Source organism: Myotis daubentonii, chromosome 3 (assembly GCF_963259705.1).
Source record: "Myotis daubentonii chromosome 3, mMyoDau2.1, whole genome shotgun sequence".
NCBI classification, from domain to species: Eukaryota; Metazoa; Chordata; class Mammalia; order Chiroptera; family Vespertilionidae; genus Myotis; species Myotis daubentonii.
The window spans coordinates 163,563,223-163,588,743 of NC_081842.1; the positions used below are offsets into that span (position 1 = coordinate 163,563,223).

A 25,521-nucleotide genomic window follows, 5' to 3' on the forward strand; every position below is an offset into this window, starting at 1 on the left:
TACAGGACCTTTGGAAATAAAAGATCATGGTTCTTTTTCATGACAATTTATCATCATTGTCCATCCATGCCAGTCTTAAGCACATGAGGACATGTGATGGTTGCTATGACTGGTGATATATATATATCATAATTGATGGAATAGACTTGAGAGTCCACAAATAAATCTTTACATTTATGGCCAATTTATTTTGACAGGGGTGCTGGGGTAATTGAATAGGGGAAAGAATAATCTTGTCAACAAATGGTGCTGGGACTACTTGATATCCACATGCTAAGAGATGAACTTAGACCTTTATGTAATATCATATGCACAATTAATTCAAATTGGACCACAAGTCTAAGAAGTAAAACTTAGAAGAAAACATAGGATAAAACCTTCATGATCTTTGATTAGGCAATGGTTTCTTAAATATGACACCAAAAATACAATTGATGAAAAAGTAGACAAGTTATGGAAAACAGTATGGCGTTTCCTTAAAAAATTAAAAATGGAACTCCCATTTGACCCAGTAATCCCACTTCTAGGAATATATCCCAAGAAATCAGAAACACCAATCAGAAAGGATATATGCACCCCTATGTTCATAGCAGCACAATTTACAATAGCTAAGATTAATCCACTCATTTGCCCATCAGCAAATGAGTGGATTAAAAAACAGTGGTACATCTACACAATGGAATACTATGCTGCTGTAAAAAAAGAAGAATCTCTTACCATTCACAACAGCATGGATGGACATGTAGAACATTATGCTAAGTGAAATAAGCCAGTCAGAGAAAGATAAATATCACATGATGTCACTCATTTGTGGAATATAATGAACAACATAAACTGATGAAGAAAAATAGATCCAGAGACAGAGAAGTATCAAACAGATCATCAAACCTCAGAGGGAAGGCAGGGGAAGGTGGAGGGGGTGGGTAAGAGATCAACCAAAGGACTTGTATGCATGCATATAAGGATAACTAATGGACACAGACACTAGGAGGGTGAAGGCATGTGCTGGGGGGTGGGAGTGGCCAGGGAGAAGTCAATGGGGGGAAAAGAAGACATATGTAATACTTAAATTAATAAAGAATAAACACAAAAAATAAAAAAGTAGACAAGTTAGTATCATCAAAATAAAAAATTATGCATCATTAGGTTAATGCAATTAAAAATCGCAATGAGGTACTCACACCCACTTGGATGGTTATAATTTTAAAAAAGATGATAACTCACATTGGTGTAGATATGGATAAATCTGAACCCTCATATGTGCATCACTGGTGGGATTGTAAAATGGTGCAGTCTCTTTGAAAAACTATTTGGCAGTACCTCAATAGGTTAAACTCTGCATTACCATATGACCAAGCAATTCCACTCCTAGGTATAATACCCAGAAAAGTTGAAAACACGTGCTCACACAAAAACTTATACTCAAATGTTCATTCTTCATTATTCTTAATAGCCAAAAAAAAATTGAAAAAACCCAAATTTCAATGAACTGATGAATGGATAAATAAAATCTGGCAATATTCAAGGAAATATTATTCAACAATAAAGAAGTTCTAATACATTAATGAAGCTTTGAAAAATTATGCTAGCCCAGCCAGTGTTGCTCAGTGGTTGAGCATCCACCTATGAACCATGAGATCACAGTGTGATTCCTGGCAGGGCATATGCCCAGGTTGCAGGCTCGATCCCCAGTATGGAGCATGCAGGAAGCAGCCAGTCAATGATTCTTTCTCATCATTGATATTTCTTTCTCTCTCCCTCTCCCTTCCTCTCTGAAATCAATAAAATATGTATTTAAAAATTATGCTAAATTAAAGAAGCCAGTTAGAAAAAAACTAAATATTGAATGATTTCATTTATATGAAACTAGAGGCTCAGTGCACGAAATTTGATGACACGCCCCCACCCCAGTCTGCACCCTTTTGCAATCTGTGACTGCTGGCTCTTAACCACTGGCCTGCCTGCCTGCTTGATTGACCCTAACCACTCTGCCTGCCTGCGTGATTGCCCCTCAACACTCGCCTGCCTGCCTCATCTCCCCTAACCATTCTGCCTGCCTGCCTGATCTCCTGGAACTGCTCGCCTGCCTGCCTGATTGCCCCTAACTGCTCGCCTGCTGCCTGGTTGCCCCTAACCGCCTCTGCCTCTGCCCCTGCCACTGCGGCTTCGTCCAGAATGACGTCTGGAAGGTTGTTCAGCTATCTGGTCTAATTAGCATATTACGCTTTTATTATTATAGATATCCAGAATAGGTAATCCACAGAAGTAGAAAGTATATAATGGTTTTCAAGGGCTGCGGGGAGAGAATGAGGAGTAACTGCTAATGAGTATGGGGTTTCTTTTAGGAGTGATGAAAATATTCTAAAATTAGATTGTGGTGATGATGGCATAACTGTGAAAAAAAACCCCAATAAATTATATACTTTAAAAGGGTGAATTATATGTGAATAAAACATTAACAAATCTAATCTGATAAAAAACCTTTATTGCACCTTTTTTTTTATTGTCTACTTTTTCTAAATATGTTGGGAGCTCCAAGTTAGAGTTCTCCCAATGCACTTCACTGACAGTTCAGAAATAAAAACTGTTACACAAAATTGACAGCAAAGTTGAAAGTAGCTGAGAATGTCAGCTAGGCAAATCAGAAAGTCCGTCCACTAATCTATTCATACTGAGAAAGTAATTTTTATGTCTATTCCAGCCAAATGAGATGAAGAAAAAACTAACAAAAATAAGAAGAAAGTTGGGGTAAAAACAACAGGGAAGTCTGTTATCTGATTTAAATCCAAAGTTAGAAACCCAATTATGGATTACATTTGCTTGTGGGTTTTTTGGTCTATGGGTAAGATTGTCTTTAAACTTACTTCCTCAGTTGTTCCACTTAACATTTTCATTCCATTCACAGATCTAGATCTTTTTTTAAATTTTGTTTTATTGCTTAAAGTATTACAAAGAGTATTACATATGTCTCCTCCCCGCCCCCCGACATTCCCCCAGCCTCCCAGATCTAGATCTTTTGCTTTTATTTTTTACTCTGTGCTTTAGATGAAATCTCTTGCCATGTTTGATGACCATTTAAATCAATTACTGATACTATTCTAATCCAAAACTCACTGTAAATGGTTATTTAAAGAATATGGTTGGGACACTGTGCTAAAAGAATTACTAAATGAAAATATTTTTTGCCTTCTGCAAAAGAAGTCTGCATAACAGAGAGTTTTATTGTAAAAAATGCATGATGAATTATGTTTTGAAATCATATTGGATGACATGATAATTGAGATTTTTATTTGAAAAGGCTTGATATTATTTGCTGTTAACCTCTTTATATAATATTCCACTCTCCTATTCTTGGATATTTTTAAATATGCTTACATGTATACATATGATGTGATCTCATTTATGTAAAAATAATGTACATAGAAGAAAAAAGATTGTAAGAAATCATTCCAATATTTTTACAGTGGTTATGCTATCTCTGGTTTATAAAATCCCCAGAGATTTTTTTTTATTCTTCTACTTTTATATATTTCTAAAATAATCATATATCAGTTAAATATTTTAAAATTTGCCACTGATACAAGCACCAGCTAAAATTCCCAAAAAATGATTGATAAAATATTTTAAACTCTTTTTGAATTAACAACAAAATAAGGAAAATACACAAAGGTAGAAAATAAAGCCAGAGTGCAAATCCAGCATGTTGAGTAGATACTAGAGATAACGGCTGCTTTAAGGAAAACTGCTGACCCTTTACCCAGAGCCTTGGATTTCAACAGCCAGGTGGAGAGTCAGGAGGCAAAGCTGAGCCCGAGCAGGTAAGGGAGACCCTGAAAGGCTAATGCCTCCAAGGAGAGAATAAACGATAAAAATAAAATCCATGTAGCACTGGGAAAGTATGAGAAAACTTGTCTACTCTGTCCTTGTCTCCGAGTGACGGAGGTAAAAAAATCTTCCTTGACAGTTCGTAAGAATCATGTAGATTGGTGGTTTACATTCACACTACCAGCATGTGTGCAGAGGGTCAGGCTGATTTTAGAGAGGTAGTTCGTAGCTGGTGGGGCCCCCAGAAGCTTGGCAGAAACAAATGCAAGCTCACTTTGGAGGCATACATTTTCAACAGAGGTCACTAAAGATTTCTGCAGACATAAACCAGGTGAACATGAAGTCACAATAAACACCCCTCCCCCAAATAATACACATGAATAACACACATACATAAATAAGCTTCCTTGAATAAACTCACAACAAAAACAAAAAATATTTAAATATCCAATGATGTAAGATACTGGAGTTATCAGATAACAGAAATAAAATGTATATAAGGAGACAGACACTATGGGAAAAGACCAAACAATTTTTTTGGGGGGGGAATCTAGAAATGACTTGTGGAAAAAATATTTGGTGGATGAGTTAAATTATAGATTTGATGCAGTTGAATAGAGAATTAGCCAAATGAAAAATAAGAACACCCAGAATGCAGTATAGCTAGATGAAAATATAAAATATAATGAAGAGATAAAGGAGAGACAGTGTATTTAAAGAGTATAATGATTTAGGTTACCTAAATGTAATGCCAATTCACCTGATGCCAAACAGCTTAATATCAACATTGAGATGGAGAACACATAGAAATTAGGTTTTCAAAATACTAAGAAAGAAAATAATTGGTGATATTGAATGGTATTCTTTTTCAAGAATGTAGACAAAATAAAGGCTTTTCAGGTAAACGGAAATTGTGTTTACCACCAAAAAAACTTCATCAACAAAACTTCTAAAAATTATTTCTGGAACAATGATAATGAAAATATAAGTTGTAAGAAGGGATGATGAGCTAAGGAATTGAAAAAATTGGTAATATGCATGTAAATCTATATAAACATCAACTATCTGAAACAACAATAATGCTAATATATAATTTGTTGGTCTTTGATAAAAATAACTAAAATACTTCAATAGAATAGCATGTAAGATTAGTGTTTGGGTCGACCAGAGTTAATGTGTTCTAAGGTCCTTGAATTATCTGGAAGGAGGATAAAGATATTAACTTAAGACTTGGGTAAGTGTGCATGCTAAAATTTCAAGAATGATATTAAAACAATAGAAATCAAGAGGATAATTTCTAAGCCGATATGTTAAATATGGAATAAGGGTGACAAAATAAAACAAAAACAATTCCCCCTCCCCCCCCACTCCCCCCCCCCCCCCACACACAAAACTCCACCAATCCAGAGGGAGGGGAAAAAGAAGAAAACAACAACAAAAAGCATGGAATAAAAGACAAAGCCAATGTTTAAATGAGGGGGAAAAAGACAACCCTCCAATATTTCAGTAATATATAGCAAAAAAGCACAATAAATGTAAATGACCTAGATTTAACTCTCAAAAGACAGTAATTGCAAGCTTAGATCAAGAACTGCAGCAACATGCTATTCATATAGGGATATCAGATGAGAGGGCCCCTGACCTGGGTCTTATGCTTCAGTCTCGCCACTTACAATGTGGGTCCTGGACCAACAAGATAACTGTTAGAAATGCAGAGTCACAGACTCCAACTCAGAACTAAAGATTCAGGATCTGCATTTCCATAAGACCTTCGGGTGACTCAAGTGCACATTAGAACTTGCGAAGCACTGCTTTCATGGCACAGCGGATCACCAGCATTGCACAAATTATGTTGAAGACCATATGGGCACCTCTGTCCTTCTGTCACAGCATTAGCCATGGTTGTCAACATCCACTGTGTCTAACACATTCAGACCCCAGAAAAAGTGCTTCCCCATAGTCCTTGCCCTCTGCCTCAAAACAAAAGGCCCCTGTGTTCAAATGCCATGAAGATTTGTGGGTTGTGCAACGGCTAAGATAGAGCTGGTCACTGCTTCAGAGCGTGTATGAGGAGGGGGGATTAGGATGAGAAGAATGTGAGATTCTGATAAATTAGAACATATGAAAAGGAACTTCTGTTGGGGGGACAACTGAAAAACTACATAGAAAATCTTCGAAGAGGTACTCAGTTTACGTTTTTAACAATTGGAGAGAATCCAGGTGGGTTGACTTCTGTCAAGCATTTCCCACATAAGATTCTCAAGCATGATATGATACGTCTTTATTTAATAAAGATTTATTTACTGGTTAGACAATAAAATGACCAAGAAAATTATTTTGATCAAATCCATAACTGCAATAGGTCAGATGAAACCTTTGAAAGGTGAAAATCTTTCATAAATGAAGACATAATTATTGATAACCTATTAGGATGTACGTAAACTTCATTTGTACTCCTGTGTCAGGCCCAGCAAATATCTGGGGAAGGTCTGGACATTACATAAAATGTAAGTACATAGGAAGACTTAAAATTATAGGATAGAAAAAGACATAAAAGGCAAACACTAACCAAAGGAAATCTTAATGACTATTTAAAATTAGCAAAATGGGCCATGGCCAGGTAGGTCAGTTGGTTACAGCAACATCCCTATATGACAAGGCTGTGGGTTCAGTCCCTGGTGAGGGCACATACAGGAATCAATCAATGAATAAGTAAGTGGAACAAGAAATCAAAGTTTCTCTCTCTCTATCAATAAAAAGTCAGCAAAAATGGAAATAAAACTAACACTTCTTAAACACATAACATGCTCACATTCAGGTTTTTTTTAAAAGAATGCAATAAAAAATATTGGCAGAAATCAATAAAAAAATGTATCATTACTTATACCAAAGGTGTAGGATTATGGGGACATTTCCCCTCTCCTATTTTTCAAAATGTTTACATTATTTTTAGATAAGTAAATATAATTAGTGCAGTTAATGGCTTCTCTTCTCTGTATTTTTTTTAACTTTTATAAGTTTTTATTGAGGTGGTAACAGGTAAATGGTAAGGTGGCATGCACAGGTGTGAGGTGAGGGAGCTGAAGACTTAGGTGCTTCCATGGAGATAGAAAAGGAGTGAAAAATAAAGGAAAAATGAATGAGAATGTCAGTGTTCATCATAGCATTATTTCCAACAACCAGAAGGTGGAAACAATGCGAGTGTCCACTGGTACATCCATACAATGGAATATTATTCAGCCATAAAAGGAACAAACTTCTGATACATGCTACAACATGGGTAAACCTTGAAAACATTATGTCAGACATGAAACGACAAATATTGAATGAGTCCATATATATGAGACTAGAGGCCCGGTGCATGAAATCGTGCATGGGGGAGGGGGGCCCTCAGCCTGGCCTGTACCCTCTCCGATCTGGGACCCCTCGGGGGATGTCCGACTGCCTCTCGCAATCCAGGACCGCTGGCTCCTAACTGCTCATCTGCCTGCCTGATCGCCCCTAACCCCTCTGCCTGCCTGCCTGATCGCCCCTAACTGCTCTTCTGCTGGCCTGATCGCCCCTAACCACCTCTGCCTCGCCCTGCACCGAAGACCCAGGATTCACTCCTCCAGCCAGTCACAGGCACCTGGGACCCAGGATTCCCCCCCTCTGGCCAGCCGCAGGCACCTAGGACCCGGGCTGGCTTTGCCCGGGCTGGCCGCAACCATTGGCGCCTGGGGCCATTGTGCGAGCTGCTTGTCCCTCGCCTGGGCCGCAGCCTGGCTAGTTCCCATTACTCTCTCGCAAGCTCATTTGTGCCTGGCTGGTCCCCATTCCTCTTTCCCCAGTGTTGAGTGTCTGAACCATTACTGCATGGCAGCATGAGGGTGTGACAACCATTTGCATATTAGCTCTTTATTATATAGGATATCAAGATTAGGCACATTCATAGAGACAGAAAGTAGATTAGAGATTACCAGTGGCTGGAGGGAAGGGGGAATTGGGGAGTTATTACTTAATGGCTACCTAATCTTTGTTTGGAGTGATAAAAAATGTTTGGATATATAGATAGTGGTGATGTTGACAAACTATGAATATCAATGCATTAAATTGTGCACTTAAAATGGGTAAAATGTCATAATAAAAACATTTTGAACAATGGGTGGGAAGGATTCGGGAGATAAAGAAGGGTGCTTTATGGGGGTACAAGGAGGACATATGTAATACTTTCAACAATAAAGATTTTTTTTTAAAAAAGAAGAGAACTCAGGTAGCAAAACAAAGGACTAATTAGATAAAGAGCTTGTTGGCAAAGATTGCGTGTTTTCAGACTCATTCCTTTACTTGGAAGCCACCAACTGAGATGCATAAAATATATCCCCTGCCAGTTGGCTGTCATGAGAGAGGCAGACCCTGATGTCTCTAATGACAGAATTATTCCACCTGTGGCCTGGAAGAATAATGGGAGTTCTGAGGTTCTGCAAAAATCAAGAAATAGCAGCTAGACAATATTTGAAAAATGTAAGAAATAGAGTTGCTCAGAGACATCTTCGAGCACCAAAAGAAAAAAAAAGAGCAGAGAAGAGCAGTCCTAGAATTCAATAAGTGGCAAGTTAAAATAAGATAAAGGAATTAAAGTGTTTTAAAAAACTAGAAGATGAACAAGAAATACACAAAATATTGCTTATTAAGAAGGTGAGAATTATTTGTGCTGTAAAATTTCTTTTTAGGAAAGACAATTATGTCACAATAGACCTGTACCGTATATGGACAATGAATGAGATCTGTACTATATGTGGACAGGGAATTAAATCACAGAGTGGAGCCCCAATAAATAAAGGCAAATATGAGGCATATGTCTGGAAAGGGACCACGCAGCGACTATGAAGATGGAGATCATCATCTCTGACTGTGCCCAGGAAGCCCATATGAGTTTGCCATGAGCAAAGTCCCCAAAATAGTGACTGATGGGTTGGAGGATATTTAGAGAAAAGTGACAACAAGGCTTAAGGGACTATTAGTAATGATCTTGAAAACTTATACATTCTGGAACACATCCTGTAGATGAGCAAACAGGTGGGGGATTAAATGTAGGGATGGGGCATTGCCATAATTAAAAAGTGGTGAACAGCCCTAGTTGGTTTAGTTCAGTGGATAGAGCATCGGACTGCAGATTGAAGGGTCCCAGGTTCGATTCTGGTCAGAGACACATGCCTGGGTTGTGGGCTTGATCCCCAGTTGGGGGCATGCAGGAGGCAGCCGATCAATGATTCTCTTTCATCATTGATGTTTCTATCTCTCTCTCCCTCTCCCATACTTTTTGAAATCAATAAAAATATATTTAAATAAATAAATAAATAAATAGTGGTAAACAACAAGGACAGAAAGGTATTTCTAAGCTAGTGGAAAGATGCACATATCTGGAGGATTATTAAGTGCAGAATTCACCACAATTATCAACACACATTTCTTAATTATTCTAACTGTAATTGGAATATATTTTGGTTTTAAGCTATTAAAAGAGATAGGTCTTTCACTAAGATCTAATAGTGGTGCTCATGCCCTTCTTTAACAATGTACACATGGACGACACAGACCTTACATATGTGGCTAAAAATGGGAAGGAAGTACATTAAACATTGCATATACACACATCTGAAATGTATGAAAAAATCTGCAAGGAAGTACATTAAATTATCAGCAGTAATCATGTCTTGGTGGCAGGTTTATGAATAATTATTCTTTTTTTTACCTTTTGCCATTTTGAGAAGATCAGTGTTATGCATTTACACTGAATGGGGTTAAGTTTGTTTGCAGAACCAGCACTCTGGCTCTCTGCTCCCTTCCCTTTCTCAACCTGCTATCGTGGGGATAATGCAGAGGAAGCTTTTTCCAGATAGAAGGCATTCCATGACCTCAACTATGGTCTACAGGCATAGTTTGCATGAAATACTACTGTGTTTTGGTGTTCACATGTTGGCAGGATACCCTGGAAGATATGTAAACTAAGATTCTGTCCCTTTTCCTTATTTCAAACTTCAAAAGAGTGAGACACCATCAGAATGTTCTCTGGGCCCATTAAGAATAGTCATGTGCCCTAACTGGTTTGGCTCAGTGGATAGAGCATCGGCCTGCAGACTGAAAGATCCCAGGTTCGATTCCGGTCAAGGGCATGTACCTTGGTTGTGGGCACATCCCCAGTAGGAGGCGTGCAGGAGGCAGCTGATCAATGTTTCTCTCTCATCGATGTTTCTAACTCTCTATCCTTCTCCCTTTGTCTCTGTAAAAAAAATCAATAAAATATATTTAATAATAATAAAAAAGAATAGTCATGTATGCCCTGGCCAGGTAGCTCAGGTGGATGGAGCGTCATCTTGAATACCAAGATTGCAGGTTTGATTCCAGGTCAGGTTACATACCTAGAATGTGGTTCAATCCCTGGTCAGGGCGCCTACAAGAGGCAACCAATCGATATCCCTCTCTCACATCGATGTTCCTCTCTATAGAAAAAACATTTTAATAAAAAACATATGTTCAGGTGAAGATTAAAAAAAATAGTCCTTTACTTGGCAGACCAATCAACATTTTAATATTCAAAACTCCCTCTACAACCTGAGCCTTTTGGTCACAGAGCGGAGTGAGCTATGGTATTCATTCCAGAGAAACAAAAACAAGACACAGTCCTGGTCTGAGGAACTTATCTTTGACAAAGTGGTTCTTGTTCTGTTATCAAACAGTACCTCAAGTCACATTCAAATGTGATAATGTCAATACCTGCGACCCCTGTGTAAACACTGCACAGCCCATGATAAGCCACCCCCTACATGCTTTTCTAAAACTCAGTCAGCATTTCATGTCTCCATGGCCAGAGAGCCCCTGTGAGAACAGGGAAGGAGCACCTGATGTTATATCTCACTCTGGTCCTTATTCTTGGTCCTGGGTCCAGTGATTTCATCTTAACACTTCACTACCACAGGGGCATTCCATTGGGAAATCCTGTTCTCAGTGAGAGCTTTTAATTGGCTTTTATTATCTGACTTTTATTTCTCAACTTTTGAATTAAAAACCCATTACATTTCAAATTGAGCCAAAACCACACACCGTTGTTAATAAGGTTAAGGGGCATGATTCCTCCAGGGATTTGTGATGGCTAGAGCATCAAGGCAAAGCTCTGCATGGGGCGTTGGGTGACAGGGAACACACACAGATTCCTGTAATCCCTTTTCCCTTTTCCAGGATCTGGAGTACAAGCACAATGTTATCATTTCCTGCACTTTGATTGTTCAAACCTTGAAACAGGCAGAATAAAAATGAAATGAGCCAGCTTTATGGTTTGCAGTACAGAGTGGAAGCAGATACCACTCCAGGTAATTCGAGACAACTTCGAAATCCCCAACAGCAGCCTGGCAGGTGGGACATTGCCAAGTAACCATAAAACCAGAGTTCATTCAGACATATAACTTTTGCTCCCAACCAAACAAATGAATTAGGCATCAGACTCCCTCTTGGCAAATTTTACATTACTTTACGGCCAATTTCCTTCTGATGCAAGGGCAACAGAAACTTTTCTTTTCTCAGAAGTTGTTAACAAACTTAAGTGATTTAAAAAAAAATGATAATTGCTCGCTCTGTAACTATGTGGGAAATGAAAGGAGAGGAAAGTACTCTCCCCATACTTCCAACAGATCTAGACCTGGTAAGATTTATTATGCAACATCTTCCCTTGACAAGGTTATTCTAGAATAAAGTCTCCCCCAGGAGAATTGTTACATCATAAAGCTTCTTCCAGTACATTCATTCCACACCCCACTGGCTCTGCTGCAGGTGGTAGGCTTAATTCCTGCCACAGCTAGCATACAGTATGGAGTCTCCACAAACAGCTTGCTTCAGCCTTAGCCATACACCACTGTTTCTGCTCAAGTCAGTATGTGGTGTTAAGATGCACGGAGAGGTTCAAAATTAGAGAAAGGTGAAGTGCCATCTGGGCTCATCCTCAAACTCTCTTCACTAACTACCGAGAGGCAGTCTTGAACCACTAACTTTCCGCTGTTTGCGAGCAGCATTCAGACCGCCTGTGCCAACACATTGGGGTGGGCAATCACAGAAAATTGAGGGTGGCAGGAACCTTAGGTCCCTTTATCCTCTGGCCACCAGCATCACTTAACGAAGATCACAGCAACAGTCTGTCTGCTAATTGGTCCCTCTTCCTATAACCTAAGACCTGTGCCACACCGAAGCCAGGGTGATCCACTGGAATGCACATCTGATGGAATCACTCCTCTCATTTCCCCTTGAAAGACTTCCTCAAAGCTTTCAGGATAATATCCATCCCCATAGCTTGTAAATATTTCTATCCAAATCTTCCCTATAATTTTGTGTTTACCTGCCCCTCCTCATAGATGTAAGTTTTGTGGAGTCAGGCATCACACCTTCTTCACTGTTGCATCTTCAGTCCTGAATACAATGGGAAATATATGGTAGACACACAATATTATTGATAAAATGAGCGAATTAATGAATCTAGTTTAAGCTCTTTTTCTACAGACAATCTCAGGCCAAGAAGTTGCATGCCTTGCCAAACACTCACAGGTAAAAAGTGATCTGATAAGTACCAGAGCATGTCCTCTGCCTCCTCGGACACCCATACTGCCCTCAAAGATGGGCATTCCTGTATCTCAACACCTGGTCAGCCGCTCAGGCAAGGTCAGCAAATGCTACTTTTTTATTGAGAGAGGAACCAGAAATTAATTGGATGTCACAGAGGGGAAGTCCTTCTGCCCCTACTTATCATTCCTGTCATTTCTATCATTAGTAAGTCTATTAGCCAGACTTGTTTAAATCTCTTCCTATTACATACAATTACAACAGGAGTCCGTTCACCCAACATTCAACAACGATTTACTGAGTTTGATGTGTGTAAGTTACAGTTTTAGGTTCTGGACATACAAGGATGTATAAGTTATGTTCCTGGCCTGAAGAAGTCATGGAGACAAGCATGCCGATGAATCATCACAGTATTGTGTCATTAGAGGCATGTGTAAGATGCAGAGACTACTTTAGCACTTACAAAAGTATAGTAAATTATAATACGTATTTCCTCCACTGTGATTTTCCTGTGGGTAGGAACTAGGTCCTTCCTTTCATTTTCTCCGTGTCTAACACATAGTAGGTACTCTGTCAATATGTGATCGACTACTTGATACATGGATAACTTAACAGAATGTGTGATCTACACTGCACAGAAATTGTATCTGGGAAAACTTTAGAAAGGAGATGCTTGAGCATCTTAATGAATGATTAGTTCTTTACCTGTTGGATAAAATGAGAAAGGAAATTCCTTGATGGAGGAAAAGCAGGTAAGTGTGCAACCGCAAGCTGTGTTCTCAGGGTGAGTGGAGCCTGGGCCGAGGCGAGCTGTGGGAGGTGAGGTTCAGGAAGTAGGGCAGGGAGACCCTACGGGGGCCTTGGGGGCCTTCCTATGGGGTCTGACCTTGATGCTCTAGGCAACGGGCAGTCATTAGAAGCATGCAAAGAACATGAACAGATCTGTAGATTAGTCAGTGGAGAGGTCCCTTATGTGCAATTAATTTCCAGAATATGCTTTCTCATAAAAATATGTTTTAGCTCTGCATCTCAGAGTATCCTCTGAGTCTCCGAGGCTCCCAGGAACACTACAGACCCCTTCTTAGCCATTCAAAGAGAACAAAATAAAAAGTTTCCTTTTCATACTGATCTACAACTTGTCAACCTTACTTTTTCTTGTCATAGATAAAATGGTTTCTTATTTGCCCAAAGTGGTTCTATCTCGGAGTAAGTATTCCATCTCAGAATTTAGGGCGAGTGGATGATTGCTTGTGGAATGGCAGTTCTTCAAACCCTTGGTTAACTGAGTCTCCTTACAATGCTTTTTTCCCCGCTGTGGAAGAAGGTAATTCAGCCAAATGAGAGGTCTGCTCATGGCATTTTCTGTTGTTTTGGTTTACTTTTTCAAGGCAAAATCCACTCCGATTTGCAAATTGCTCCATTTACACAGGTAGCATACGTTGGATGCAGCTTTTAGAGTACCCATTGCTAAGCCAGTGGTTGGAGGAAGAAGCTCTTTTTAACTATCCAGAAGCATATTCTCATATTCATTTCAGAATAATACGATGTTCAAATATTTATTTCTTTTCAATAACTGGGTAGGCTTTGGCTCTTCATTTCAATAAATTCTATTCAAGTAATGTAGAGTCACTGCTTAGGATATATTGGCACCAAATTTCCCTTATGGTAATGATATTCACATCAGAGACCCACATTTTAGCCTCAGCTTTGCCACTAACCCACAACTTTGGGCAAATCACATGACCACTCATGAATTCCTTTTGATACTTTTTTTTATTTTTCCTTTTAGCTCCAAAATTCTGAGTGTTTTAAGAGATCTGACAAGTACCAGAATGAAGAAATGAAATAGTTACAGAACTGCAGATTGTGACAGGAGAAATAGTTATTTATGATGTGCAGCTATTTATTTTCAGGAACTCCAAATGGTCAGAAACTCTGAATGTAGGCTTATTTTGCAAGAAATTTAAAATATTTATATAGATATACTTATTTATTCAACAAATTTTATCAATGACCTACATTATTAAAGGCTGATAATACAATGACAAAAAATAAAGAAAAAAATTCCCAGCCTCCAAGAGCTGATTGTCAACCAGGGAAGGCAGACAATTTTTGATAAGAAATAACAATAAACCAGAATAAGTATTATCATGGGATCCTGGCTCTGAAGACAAACATACAACTCAGCTTTGACCTGGGCTACAAGTCAGAAAAGGTTTCCCTGCGGATATGCTGTCTAAAATGAGAATATACATTCTGTGACTTTTATTAGGGAAACCAAATTGGATGGAGCCCGCAATAAAAATATTTATTTGCCCCAGACTCAGAGTTTAAGACTAAAAGTGCTTGTGAAGAAGAATCTGAATATGTCACAACCCCCAAGTTTTGATCAATCATTTGATCATAAATTTACTGACTCCCAAGCCAAATCTCCTCTTGAATCAAGTTCAGGAGGTATGGGTAATAATATCATTATTTAAAATATGATCATTCCTTGTCTTTCAATCCTTAAGATCCTCACAGCTGCTCAAAGAACATAAAATAGGCTTATAGGAGGTTTTCCGAATGATTTGTTGATTAATGATGGGTTTTAATTTTTCAAAGTATTTTTTTCATCTTTAATCTCCCTTTACCCCAGTGTTCAAAGGACAGGAATTCTATTGTGCTGCCACTTGACCTCGGGGTGATAAAAAGTCCTCTCTAAAAAAAAAATGCCAAGATTCCAGGACAGATCTGGTTGCAAATATTCTGTCGTATAGGCAACACAATTATATTCGAATTCATCATACCACAGTTATGAGATTTGGTTTTAAAAATATGGTCACCATATATTTCAGATAGTTAAACAGGGTAACTGGGTGAACTCCCTTCAAGAGTCCAGGAGACCCTTTGCTATACCAAAGAAAAGCATACAGAGGTTGTATATATTTTACATAAAATCAATCCACTTTGAAGTTGCTTTGCTATCTAAGTTGCTTCATAATTATTCATTGGATGCCATATACTAAATAATATATATACAAGCACATTTGTATTAAAAAGGGCTAATAAGTAACTAAATTTTAGTTTGAAAGTTTTATAACTTCTAAGATAATAATAATATTAAACCTATTTTGTAAAAGAGATCACAGAAATTGCCTCTTTTTTAGTCTCAGTGTCTTAATTTATTGTTTCCTGGCTTCATATTATTATTCAGAACTTGCTTTATTATTTAGCCTTTCTTGTTTCTTTGTCTTTTCTCTCCAATTAGATCAAAGGTTCTTTGAATATAAGGACTGTGTTCTTTCTCCAAAATACCCAATGTTGCAACTATTAGGCTTTCAATGAGTATTTACTAAGGACTATGATTAGTTAAAAACCCCAGAAACAAATTAGCTATAGAACTACACATGGTGATGATTAAAAATGTTGCAAGTGATGATTTTCAAATTTTAATGTGCACAAGAATGGTAAAGAAAGCCTGTAAAAATATAGATTCCTGCCCAGCTGATGTGGCTCAGCAGTTGAGTGTCATCCCAGGAACCAAGAGGTAGCAAATACTGTGAGGTTGCAGGCTTGATCCCCAGGAGTGGGCACGCAGGAGGCAGCCAATTGATGATTCTCTGTCATCATTAATGTTTCTACCCCTCCCTTCCTCCCTCCCTCCCTCTCCCTTCCGCTCTGAAATCAATAAAAATATACATATTTTTAAAAATGTAGATTCCTAAACATCATTCCCAAAGATGCTTATGTTTTAGATAATTTCTTCTTTTTCCTTCCCATTATTATTGTTATAATAAATTTAAGAATGATGAGACATACCAGGGCCTTGGGACTGCACTGATGTTTCTTGTAGAGAAAGAACTTAACATAAGATGAGGTAGCTCTGTCCTTCTTGACATCCTCCTCCCACTCCCAGCCCCACATCCTATTTTCTTTCAATAAATACTTATTGTGTGCCCAGTAAGTACAAAATGCTGATCTAGGGCTTGCAGTTAAACTGGTCAAGAGTCCAGGAGACCCTTTGCTATACCAAAGAAAAGCATACAGAGGTTGTATATACTTTGCTCTCACAGTGCTTAGATTCTCTTGGAGGGGGGCAAACAACTGACAAGTAAACTTGAAGATTATTTCAGAAAGTAAGAATTACAAGAAAAATAAAACAGGCTGATATAGTAGAGAATGATTGTTAAGGAAGGGGCTCTTTAAAGACTGTTGAGGAGTGGGTCACAAGAAGATGACATGTGATCTGAGGGCTGAACGACCAGAAGAAATCACTATGCAAAAGATCTTGGGCAAGAGATTTATAGAGAAAGGAAACAGCAAGTGCAAAGATCCTGAGAAGAATGAGTATTCAAGGATCAGTGAGGAGGCCAGAATGCTTCGAACTTGAAAGGGAGCCAGGTCAACTCATCCACCAGGTACGGCCTGGGCTTTGACATGGAGGTATCTTGGGATTCCTCCTGTGGGAAGCTGGATAAACACTCCTGGCTCTCATAAAATTAAGGAAGATTAAGTATTGTAATAAATGTTACATAAACAATTCTCCTGTTAACAGTAACCACATTATTATAGCTCCTTACCCATGAACAAATAGTCCATGTCATGTTTCCTTTGGTTGATGTTTTGTGAAAACAGGGTTTTCATTATCAGTAGTCGATTATACTTTGTACTATTTGAATACTAAAAATTAGCTTGTTTTGCATCTATTTAAAATCCAAATTATTTATAATTCACTGGATGACTCCAATAGCATAGAGTATAATTAATGGTATAAACTTGTATTTGAGTATTTACATACTTTTCTAAAGGAAGAATACTTATGCCATAATTTCAAAGTAAGTTATATGGCATGTGCTCCCCCCCCTTTTTTTTGGTTTTGAATTATTTTCTAACTCTTGCATTGGTTTGTCATATTTCAATTGGACATCTACCAATTAATAAGTATAGTACTATTACCTTTAAGCAGTTTGTTTTGCTTGAATAACTGAAGACTGATGGAAGAAAAGAGGCAAAGAAAGAAGCAAGGAGCATGTTACAGGCATGTATAAAATCCACTCCTGGGAGCTACTACTGAAGCAAGGAGATAGCAGCGTGGCTTCAGACCCCATTGATCACTGCCCTTTTCTAAGCCCTCTCTGAAAAGGGCAGTCCGGGTGACAAATGGGCCTTCTGTGATAAGGGCTCCTGTCCACTAGAAATGGGAATCAGCTCACAGTTTCATTTCACAGAGTCCACCAGATGGCAAATAACTTTATCTACCCAGACCAGATCCGGACTGGAAATAGAATGGTGCTCCAGGCCCCCTTCCCCTCTGCTGGGAGAGTTGGAGGTTTCCTCGGAGAGTTGCTTGATCGAGTGTACGTGTGTGTGTCAGTTTGGTTATATATTATGCTGCAGTTCTAAATGCAGAAGATTTCCCAAATTGGCTTCTTTGCTTCTGTCTGGCCAATAAGGTTAGAATCAATGGCTTTTAAAAACGGGAACCAAGAAAGTAATGTCAAGATACAGATGCAGTAGCTGCAATGACAGACGTGTAAGAGGTGGAAATAAACTGGTGAAACATTTGTGGGGAAAGGTCTGGGGAAAGGTATTGGAAATGAAGAGAAAGAATCTAACAACAACAACGAAATGCCTTCATTATCACAAGGAACTCCAAGGAGCCTTCACTGGGCCCTACTGGAATTACAGTTTCACCATCATCTGTAAAAGAGGACGTAGGAAATATGACCATGGAAAGTGATATTTTAAGCTCCAACACATATTGCTCATCACTGACTTGACTTGCAGCATGTCTTTCAACAAAGGCGTACAGTGATTTAATCTCAACAGCAATTTAGTCTGCTGCTGCACGAGACAAGGCTATCATTGCAGACAGGCTGTAATTTGTGAAAGTCAGGTGCTTGGGCTTAGGACCACCTGTTGAATTTAATCTTGGAGTTATAATGTTAATACCTTCATATAACGGAACAGAAACACTACGTGTTTCGCAGACTCTGGGACCTCTGGCCATGGAGATGTGAACAGTTTCCTAAGTGGAATCTGTAACTCTCCCCAGATTCTGTAAATCAGCGGCAGATAAAAAGTCTGTTGGAATTCTGATTCAATATGCAGCAGCATATGGCTTGGTGGTCATCACATTCAGCACATCCTATAATTTTTCTAAGGCCTGATGTGAGAGTGAAGACAAAAAGAGCAATCAGAGTATCATCTGGTAATGTAACAAAAATAGAAAAGCTGTCATTTTTACCCTCCCCGGTGTTAATTGAAAAAGGAAAAGAAAAGAATTCCTAGCAATATTCTAACAAATCTCTGCCTAAGCAAGATATAGGAAGATCCCAAAGTAAACATGATTAGACAGCATCTTTTGGAGAGGACAAATATTTCACACATGCACATTCAGACAGCCATCAGACATAGAACTCTGCCTAATTGCTAGCCAGCTAAATAGTAACAGTAAAGAGGGTCAATGATTGCATTTTGAGCAGAAGTTTATGTATAGCTCGGTGGGACAATTGGGAGGATGCCTAGAAAGAGGCATAGATTTTAAGGTTTGCCTTTGTTCCTTTGCTTGGGTGGGGCAAACCCTGCTGAACCCTTTGGGTATGGAATTTTGAGACATATTGGTTTTCTATGAAAGAATTTCATTACTATTAATTATCTGCAAAGATTTTCCTGGTCACGTTTATAGTTCTCTGCTAACAATTTCAAGGACATTCACACATATTTATCATGCCCACAACACTTGACAATTTATAAAACCCTTTTACTACAGATCATCTCACTTTCTCATATAGAGTGTCAACATTCCTTCCAGAAAAAGAGCTGTCCTTCATTTTAATGAACTAAAGCTCTGATACATTGAAAATGGAATACGACCTATTTGTGTGAATAGACACTGTTTTGCAAACATGAGGGCATCATATTTTGCCTTAGGTTATCAATGTTCTTAGCTGGTGTCCAGCAGAAAAGCACAAGGAGGAAAGTATTAGGAATATTTTCCCACAGGCCCATCAAAGCTTTCAGCAAATGTACCTTCTGACACCCTGTTAATCAAAACTCCACCAGTGCTAATATCATTTCCAGTAAACAATAGCTATGAAAACCCCCTAAGTTCAATATATTCATCATTTCCAGTTACACATCCACCCACAGTCAGAGGCCGATCTCTAAACTTTCCTAGAACTCCAGCCCTTACCAGTTGCTCCCACATGCAGATACAAAGTGTGTAATCAATCAGCAACTTAGGAAATTGCAGCTGGAATTGTAAAACTGATGACCCTCTCTACTTTTGATTTTGAGTCTACCACAGCCCCCTCCCCCTAGTCACTTTGTAATGAAATCTCTTCCTCTTTTCTGCTTCTCTGAATTCTCCCCAGTGCAAGTTCCATGTTTTCAAAGAAACTTCCATTGATCCTTCCAGTGAGCAGTGATCTTTCTCATCTCTGTACCCAACAGTACTAACAGTTTACATCTTGCATTTCCTATACACGTATATCTATCAGTCTGCCTGTCACCTATCTATCTATCTATCTATCTATCTATCTATCTATCTATCTATCTACACTTTATGGTATCCCCCAACCCCTACCCACCACCCCCAGGTATTCAAAGACCTCTAAAGGCTGAGTCCTGTCTTAAATTCTTTTGTACCTTCCAAAAACCCTTAGCATTATTCATTGCACAAATGAGTGGAAATGTTTTGATTGTTTCCTTTAAAAAGTTTGGCTTTTTCATGCAGGGTAAGAGCAATCTTTCCACACAAAAGGAGTACCTGCTAACGATCACTTTAGTCCACAACCATAAAATCTAGTAATATAAAAAGCAGATTAGTTGGGTGGTTTCAAGAAATCCTCTAGCTCTACAGAGCAGACACAGAGTGGAATTGTGTTTTAATCAAAATATATTAGCAGCTTCAAATAAAGCGGAATGCATTTAAACTGTCTTTTCAGAATCAGAAAACTTGATTAGGATTCTCCCAAAGGCTTCACACACTGAAACCAGACACTCATTATTCCAGGAAGAGGAGGCTCAATTTAAAAAATTTATCTTATTAATTATTAGCCAAGCCAGCCAGCAGCTTCCCGGGAAGCCAGAGGAAAAAAGGCCCTCAACGATGAGTTTCAAGCCAATGGAAGCTTAGTTGGTGCCTCCAACCTTGCGTGCCTGCCGGGGCACCGCTCTCCAGGGCTGTGGCAATTCTGCCCAGAGCAACCGAAGCAGAGATCAGAGGGGAGTCTTTGAGCCTCAGTAGCGGCCTCACCCTCTGGTTCACGGTCGGAGGAACGCCAGGGCTGCTACTAGCGCCATCCCGGGTCAACTCCCACAAAGGCGAGACTTGGCAGCCAAACCCTAGGCTTCCGGAAACCAGCACGCACGGGGCCCTGCAATTCTGGGGATCAGAGGGCTCAAGTTCCAGGGCCCATTCCTGTTAGGACATTGGGCTTTGGGGTCCACTCATCCCATCCCTATTCCCTGGAAAACTTTGCATCCTCTTCCAAATAGGAATTCCTATCAAGTAGGAACCATCCCACCCACCCCAGCGGGTCCACTCCCCCTTCCGGCCTCCGAACGGCACCTACTCACGGCGCCTCCCAGCCCCGGGAAAGAGGGCAGGGTTAGGTGTGCGGGATTCCCCAGCCGGGTGGCGTGCGAGCAGACGAGCGAGCTGTCACCTTGTGGTCCGCCACGCCAAGGTATCCGTCCAGCGATCGCGGTCCTACTCGGGGCCCGAGGCGCGACGGGGCGCTGCTCTCCGCCGACGGCTGCGCGCTGCCGGTTGCCGCTGCCGCCTGCTGCCGCTGTTGCTGCTGCTGCTGCTGCTGCTGGGCGGGCCGGTCCTTCTGGCCGCCGAGGCTGCTGTACACGAGCAACAAGCTGGTGCACATGGTGGTGAGCGCTAAACACACTGCCAGACCATGGCGCTGCGGGAGGGCGGAGAGAGCAGAGAGCCGCTGAGAGCCCACCCGGTAGGAGCGCACCCGGTGGAAACACCCGCAAGACCCGGCCGGGGGAGATGCCCGGCGGGAGCTGGCCAGGGTCCTGGCGCGGCCGCGCGCAGCCCAGCCGGGTCAGAGGCGGCTCGGTGCCGCGGGTACCGCAAGGGATGCTCCGGAGCGTAGCTGCTCTCGGCCGACGCCGCCTCCCAGCTCTCTCGGCAGAGGGCAGGTGGAGCGCGGCGCCTGGCTACTGGAGGGAGAGCGCGCCGGCGGAGCGGGCAGGGGCGGGGGTCTCTCGCACTTCGGGGAAGGGACTCTCTCGCCAACTCGCCTGCTGGAATCTCTAGCCTTGGCACCCTCTCCTTACTGGACCCGTGGGGCTTTACCCCGGCGATTCTTGCAAGTTTGCAATCATTCAAGGAAACCCAGAAAGTCTGCAAAGGTCTCCCGTCACCTCTCTTAGTTTTTGCCAGGCGGTTGCTTTGGGGTATCCCCCAACCCTGGAGCAATGCGCCCACCACTCCAGCTCTCTGCTGGCCCATCAGACTTCCTGCCGAGGTCCAGGAGCCTACACAAGCTGAGTTGATCTTGGCTCTGGGATACCTACTCAGGCAGAACCCTGGAATCGTGAGGGGACGCGGAGCAGGTGGAAAGTTATCCCTTTGTAACAGGCGACCTCGCGGGGCTGGGTTGGGCGCCCCTGGAGCTCTCCCACGCACCCCGGGGACGCTGCTCCCGGGGGTCCCCGCCTCTGCTCCGAGGAGTTGGAACAAATGACTCACCATCAGGGTCTTCATTTTGGGCACCTCTTTTGTACGGAATCCTCAGGCACATGCGTCCGGAGCCACTTTTTCTTGAAGGATTTCCATGATGGGTGATGGGGCGCGGGCGGCTCTGATTTGAGCCCGGCGGCCGGCGGCGGCTGAGTGGGCAGGGGAGCCGCGGGACCCAGGAAGCGCCGGCGTTGCAGAGATTAGACACAGAATTAAAACTGAACCGGACCCTCGTAGTCTCTCCGTGATCTACACAACTGCCGCCTGCCGCCGCCTGCTGGGTCCTAAAGACCACTGCATCCCCCCCCCCCACCCCTTTCTCCCCCCAAATATTCTTTTCAGCCTAATGGAATTTCTGGGGCGAGGGAGTTAACCGTGCCAGTACAACCACCCCTTGGCCTGAGAGCTTATTTATCTTTTATGAAATCATTAAAAAAAAAAAGGAGAACCCAACTGGATTCTGAACGTGATTCCCATTTGAAAATTTGCAAACTAAATGTTCTGTTTTGTGATTTTTCTAAAAACAAGTCAACCGCCCAAATGTCAATAGCCTTATTTATAGCTTTTGCATTTATGTGTATTGTGTGGGGGGAAATCTACCACAAAATAATTTTTCCAAAAAATTATTTATTATTTCAGATTCTCAATTGTAAGCTTTCTCATAGTCTCTTCGCCCTTAATTTTACTTTTCTAATCCAGTTATTCTCATGCAGTCTTTTTATCACAATTTTCATCTAGATTATTTAATTCATTATTTGTTTTAAATATTACAATGGTCCTTGCTATCAGACCTTTGAAGTCCTTAGTGATTTTCAAGTGTATAAACACTCAACACATCATCTCCACATGGTTAACGGAACCTGTGGAATCTCCCAAATTTTAATGAAAGATTTCTGGCTTCTGGAGACAGAACTGCTTACTGCTTATTTTATAAGCCTCCTGAGGCCCTTGGTGCTCTGCTCATGGTAGTCTATTGCACTGAGAGTACACAATTTCACATTCAACCTTCAATTAAAAAAATTTAAAACCTATTTTTTTTATGTTGGGAAATTCACACCAATATCCTGTTTAAAGGCTCCTCCCCCTCGTGTTGAATTTCAAATGACATTTGTTAAATGTCTAATTTAGCTAAAAACATATTTCTTGTGAAATTGCTCAGTGAGAATAGTTGTATTAATATATTACTTAACACCTCACCTGTAGCAGTGTAATGTTAAAGATTACATTAAGATGGAAATGATCAGCAGGCCAACTGAACCATAGGCATAATAAGAGCTTTCTCAAGGCCAAAAAAGGCATTACAATCCTTTTTTAATCTTCACTAATCCATGGCTGGACTGATGATACAACAGGAACTATTTTTAACTTAGGAGGCATCCTTCCATACTTAGTATTAGGGAAGTTAAAATTATTGATGCAACAATGACTACCAATGCAATGTGTTTGGGGAAAGAAACATCCAGGATTTAGCTTTACAAGGAAAAACAAAAAATTCAAAACACCGTCCAACATTGGCAGCCTTGAAGCTATTTATTCAATTTGTGCTTTAGGCATGAATAGCACCAGTTGTTAAGGCAGGAAAACCAGCAGCCAGAGGAGAATCTTATCAGGTCCTGGCAATTCTTTATTGTATGGTTGCACTTGACACTCAAATTAGTGAATCAAAGGACCAACTTGATGAATCATTGCAGGCAGGCTATCTGTGTTTCTCCACAGCTCCTTTTGAGATGCTACTAGACTCAGCTCCAGCATTTTTCAGAATTATTCCCCTTCCATCTAGCAAGTTGCCCAGTGACCGATAAAACACTTCTAATATATTTTGCCATGCCAAACAGAGCCATCATACTTATGATTTAAGCTCATGGCAGCACATTGGACATCTGTTACACAGTATGTCTGACCAAATTCATTAAGCTTATGCTTCTTTTTTTTCCCTCCTGGGATAGCAGTTAGCTAGTTGTTAAATTTACTTATGAAATGATCAGGGTAAATTTAAAAATGTAATTCTGAACTTGATTTGAATAATTTCAAGGCCTCAGGCCTTCAAATATTTGATTAGATGATCCAGTGATTTTTAGGTACTCTGGCCAGAGAGCCAAATTAACTTGGTAGGATGGGAAAAGGGCAGATAAAACCAGTAACAAAAAATAAAATCCTTGTGCTGTTCAATTTAGTGTTCATTTAATGCTTGCCTGCTATCTAGTGGTTCTATATTTTGGAATATAGAGATGAATAGCACGCACGTGTGTGTGTGTGTGTGTGTGTGTGTGTGTGTGTGTGTGTGTGTGTGTGTAGTGTCTGACTCAAGTCCACAGGTAGGCAATGAAAGGCAGAGTACTAGAGATTGACATATAATTATTAAGTGCCTACGATGTTAAGCACCTAGTCTGGTGAGCACCTACTATGTGGCAGGTAGTAGGGACACCTAGATGAGCAGATCACATCCTAGCTTGCAGGAACTCACAATCGATTCCCAGATCAGTGCTATAAACCTTTATATTATAAAGAACTAGGAAACAACCAAAACATATGCTTTATTTTTCAAGTCTGAGTGCTTGTTTATTTAAGATCTGAGGGATTTGATATTTTAAGGGTGTCCACCTATTTTGTGTAATTTTATGCACACATTTAAGTTAATAATTTGAATAGCCAGAAAGAACAAATAGTGGCATCGTTCACAGACACTTGATTGACTTGGAGGCAAGTAGACAAGTCAATAAAGCTTTTATAGTTCATCTAACTTGTCCAGTTCAATACAAAGTGAGCCAGGGAATCACAATTTGCTTCTCAAAATCCAGGTAGCTGAGATGGATTTCTCACCATTTAAAATTTTGCCACATTTCTGCCGTCACATTCAATCAAATAGACTTCTACCAGAAAAAAGAAAAAGGAAAAGGAAGGAAGGAAGGAAGGAAGGAAGGAAGGAAGGAAGGAAGGAAGGAAGGAAGGAAGGAATTTGAGTGTTTTACAATGTGGGTTATGTGATAAACTAAAGGTGAGAATTTATGAAACAAGGCGTGTCATGGGGTGAGGAGGGAGGCAGAGGAGACTGAAGCTCAGAGGGAAGGTCAGCGTGTGCACACAGCCTCAAAGGCACCACAAAACTAGCAAGTAAAGCAGCAAGACAAACTGCTGGAAGTGCACCAGCCCCACCCATGACTCCTAAGTGACCTCTCAATTCAGAAACAAATGTTTCAAACATCCCCAAGACAGAGGAAAAGCAGAAAACAACATAAGGTAAAACGCATTTGAGCTACAACTGCTTTCCACCTTATGATCTTTGAGAAAAGAGAAAGATTCTGCCACATGCAGCAAAAGCAAAAAGCTTACTATGGCAGAAAGTCTTAGAACAAATTTGATACTGGTCCATTGGTGTTCTGCAGTTTACTTAGCTCTCTTTCCTTCACAGGCTGTGCCTG

At 40.4% G+C, this 25,521-nt stretch overlaps 1 protein-coding gene across 1 annotated transcript in view; it reads right to left on the minus strand.

Moving 5' to 3' along the window:
- The window catches only part of ST6GALNAC5 (ST6 N-acetylgalactosaminide alpha-2,6-sialyltransferase 5), a 166,058-nt gene extending 143,722 nt beyond the window's left edge, over positions 1-22,336 (minus strand). Inside the window, exons 1-2 of the mRNA XM_059689153.1 lie at positions 22,112-22,336; positions 21,066-21,314 (exon numbers count right to left, since the gene is read on the minus strand). Of these exons, the coding sequence (XP_059545136.1) occupies positions 21,066-21,314; positions 22,112-22,126 (264 nt within the window). The 5' untranslated portion in view covers positions 22,127-22,336. The remainder of the gene's footprint in view (positions 1-21,065; positions 21,315-22,111) is intronic.
- Between the last annotated feature and the right edge of the window lie 3,185 nt (positions 22,337-25,521).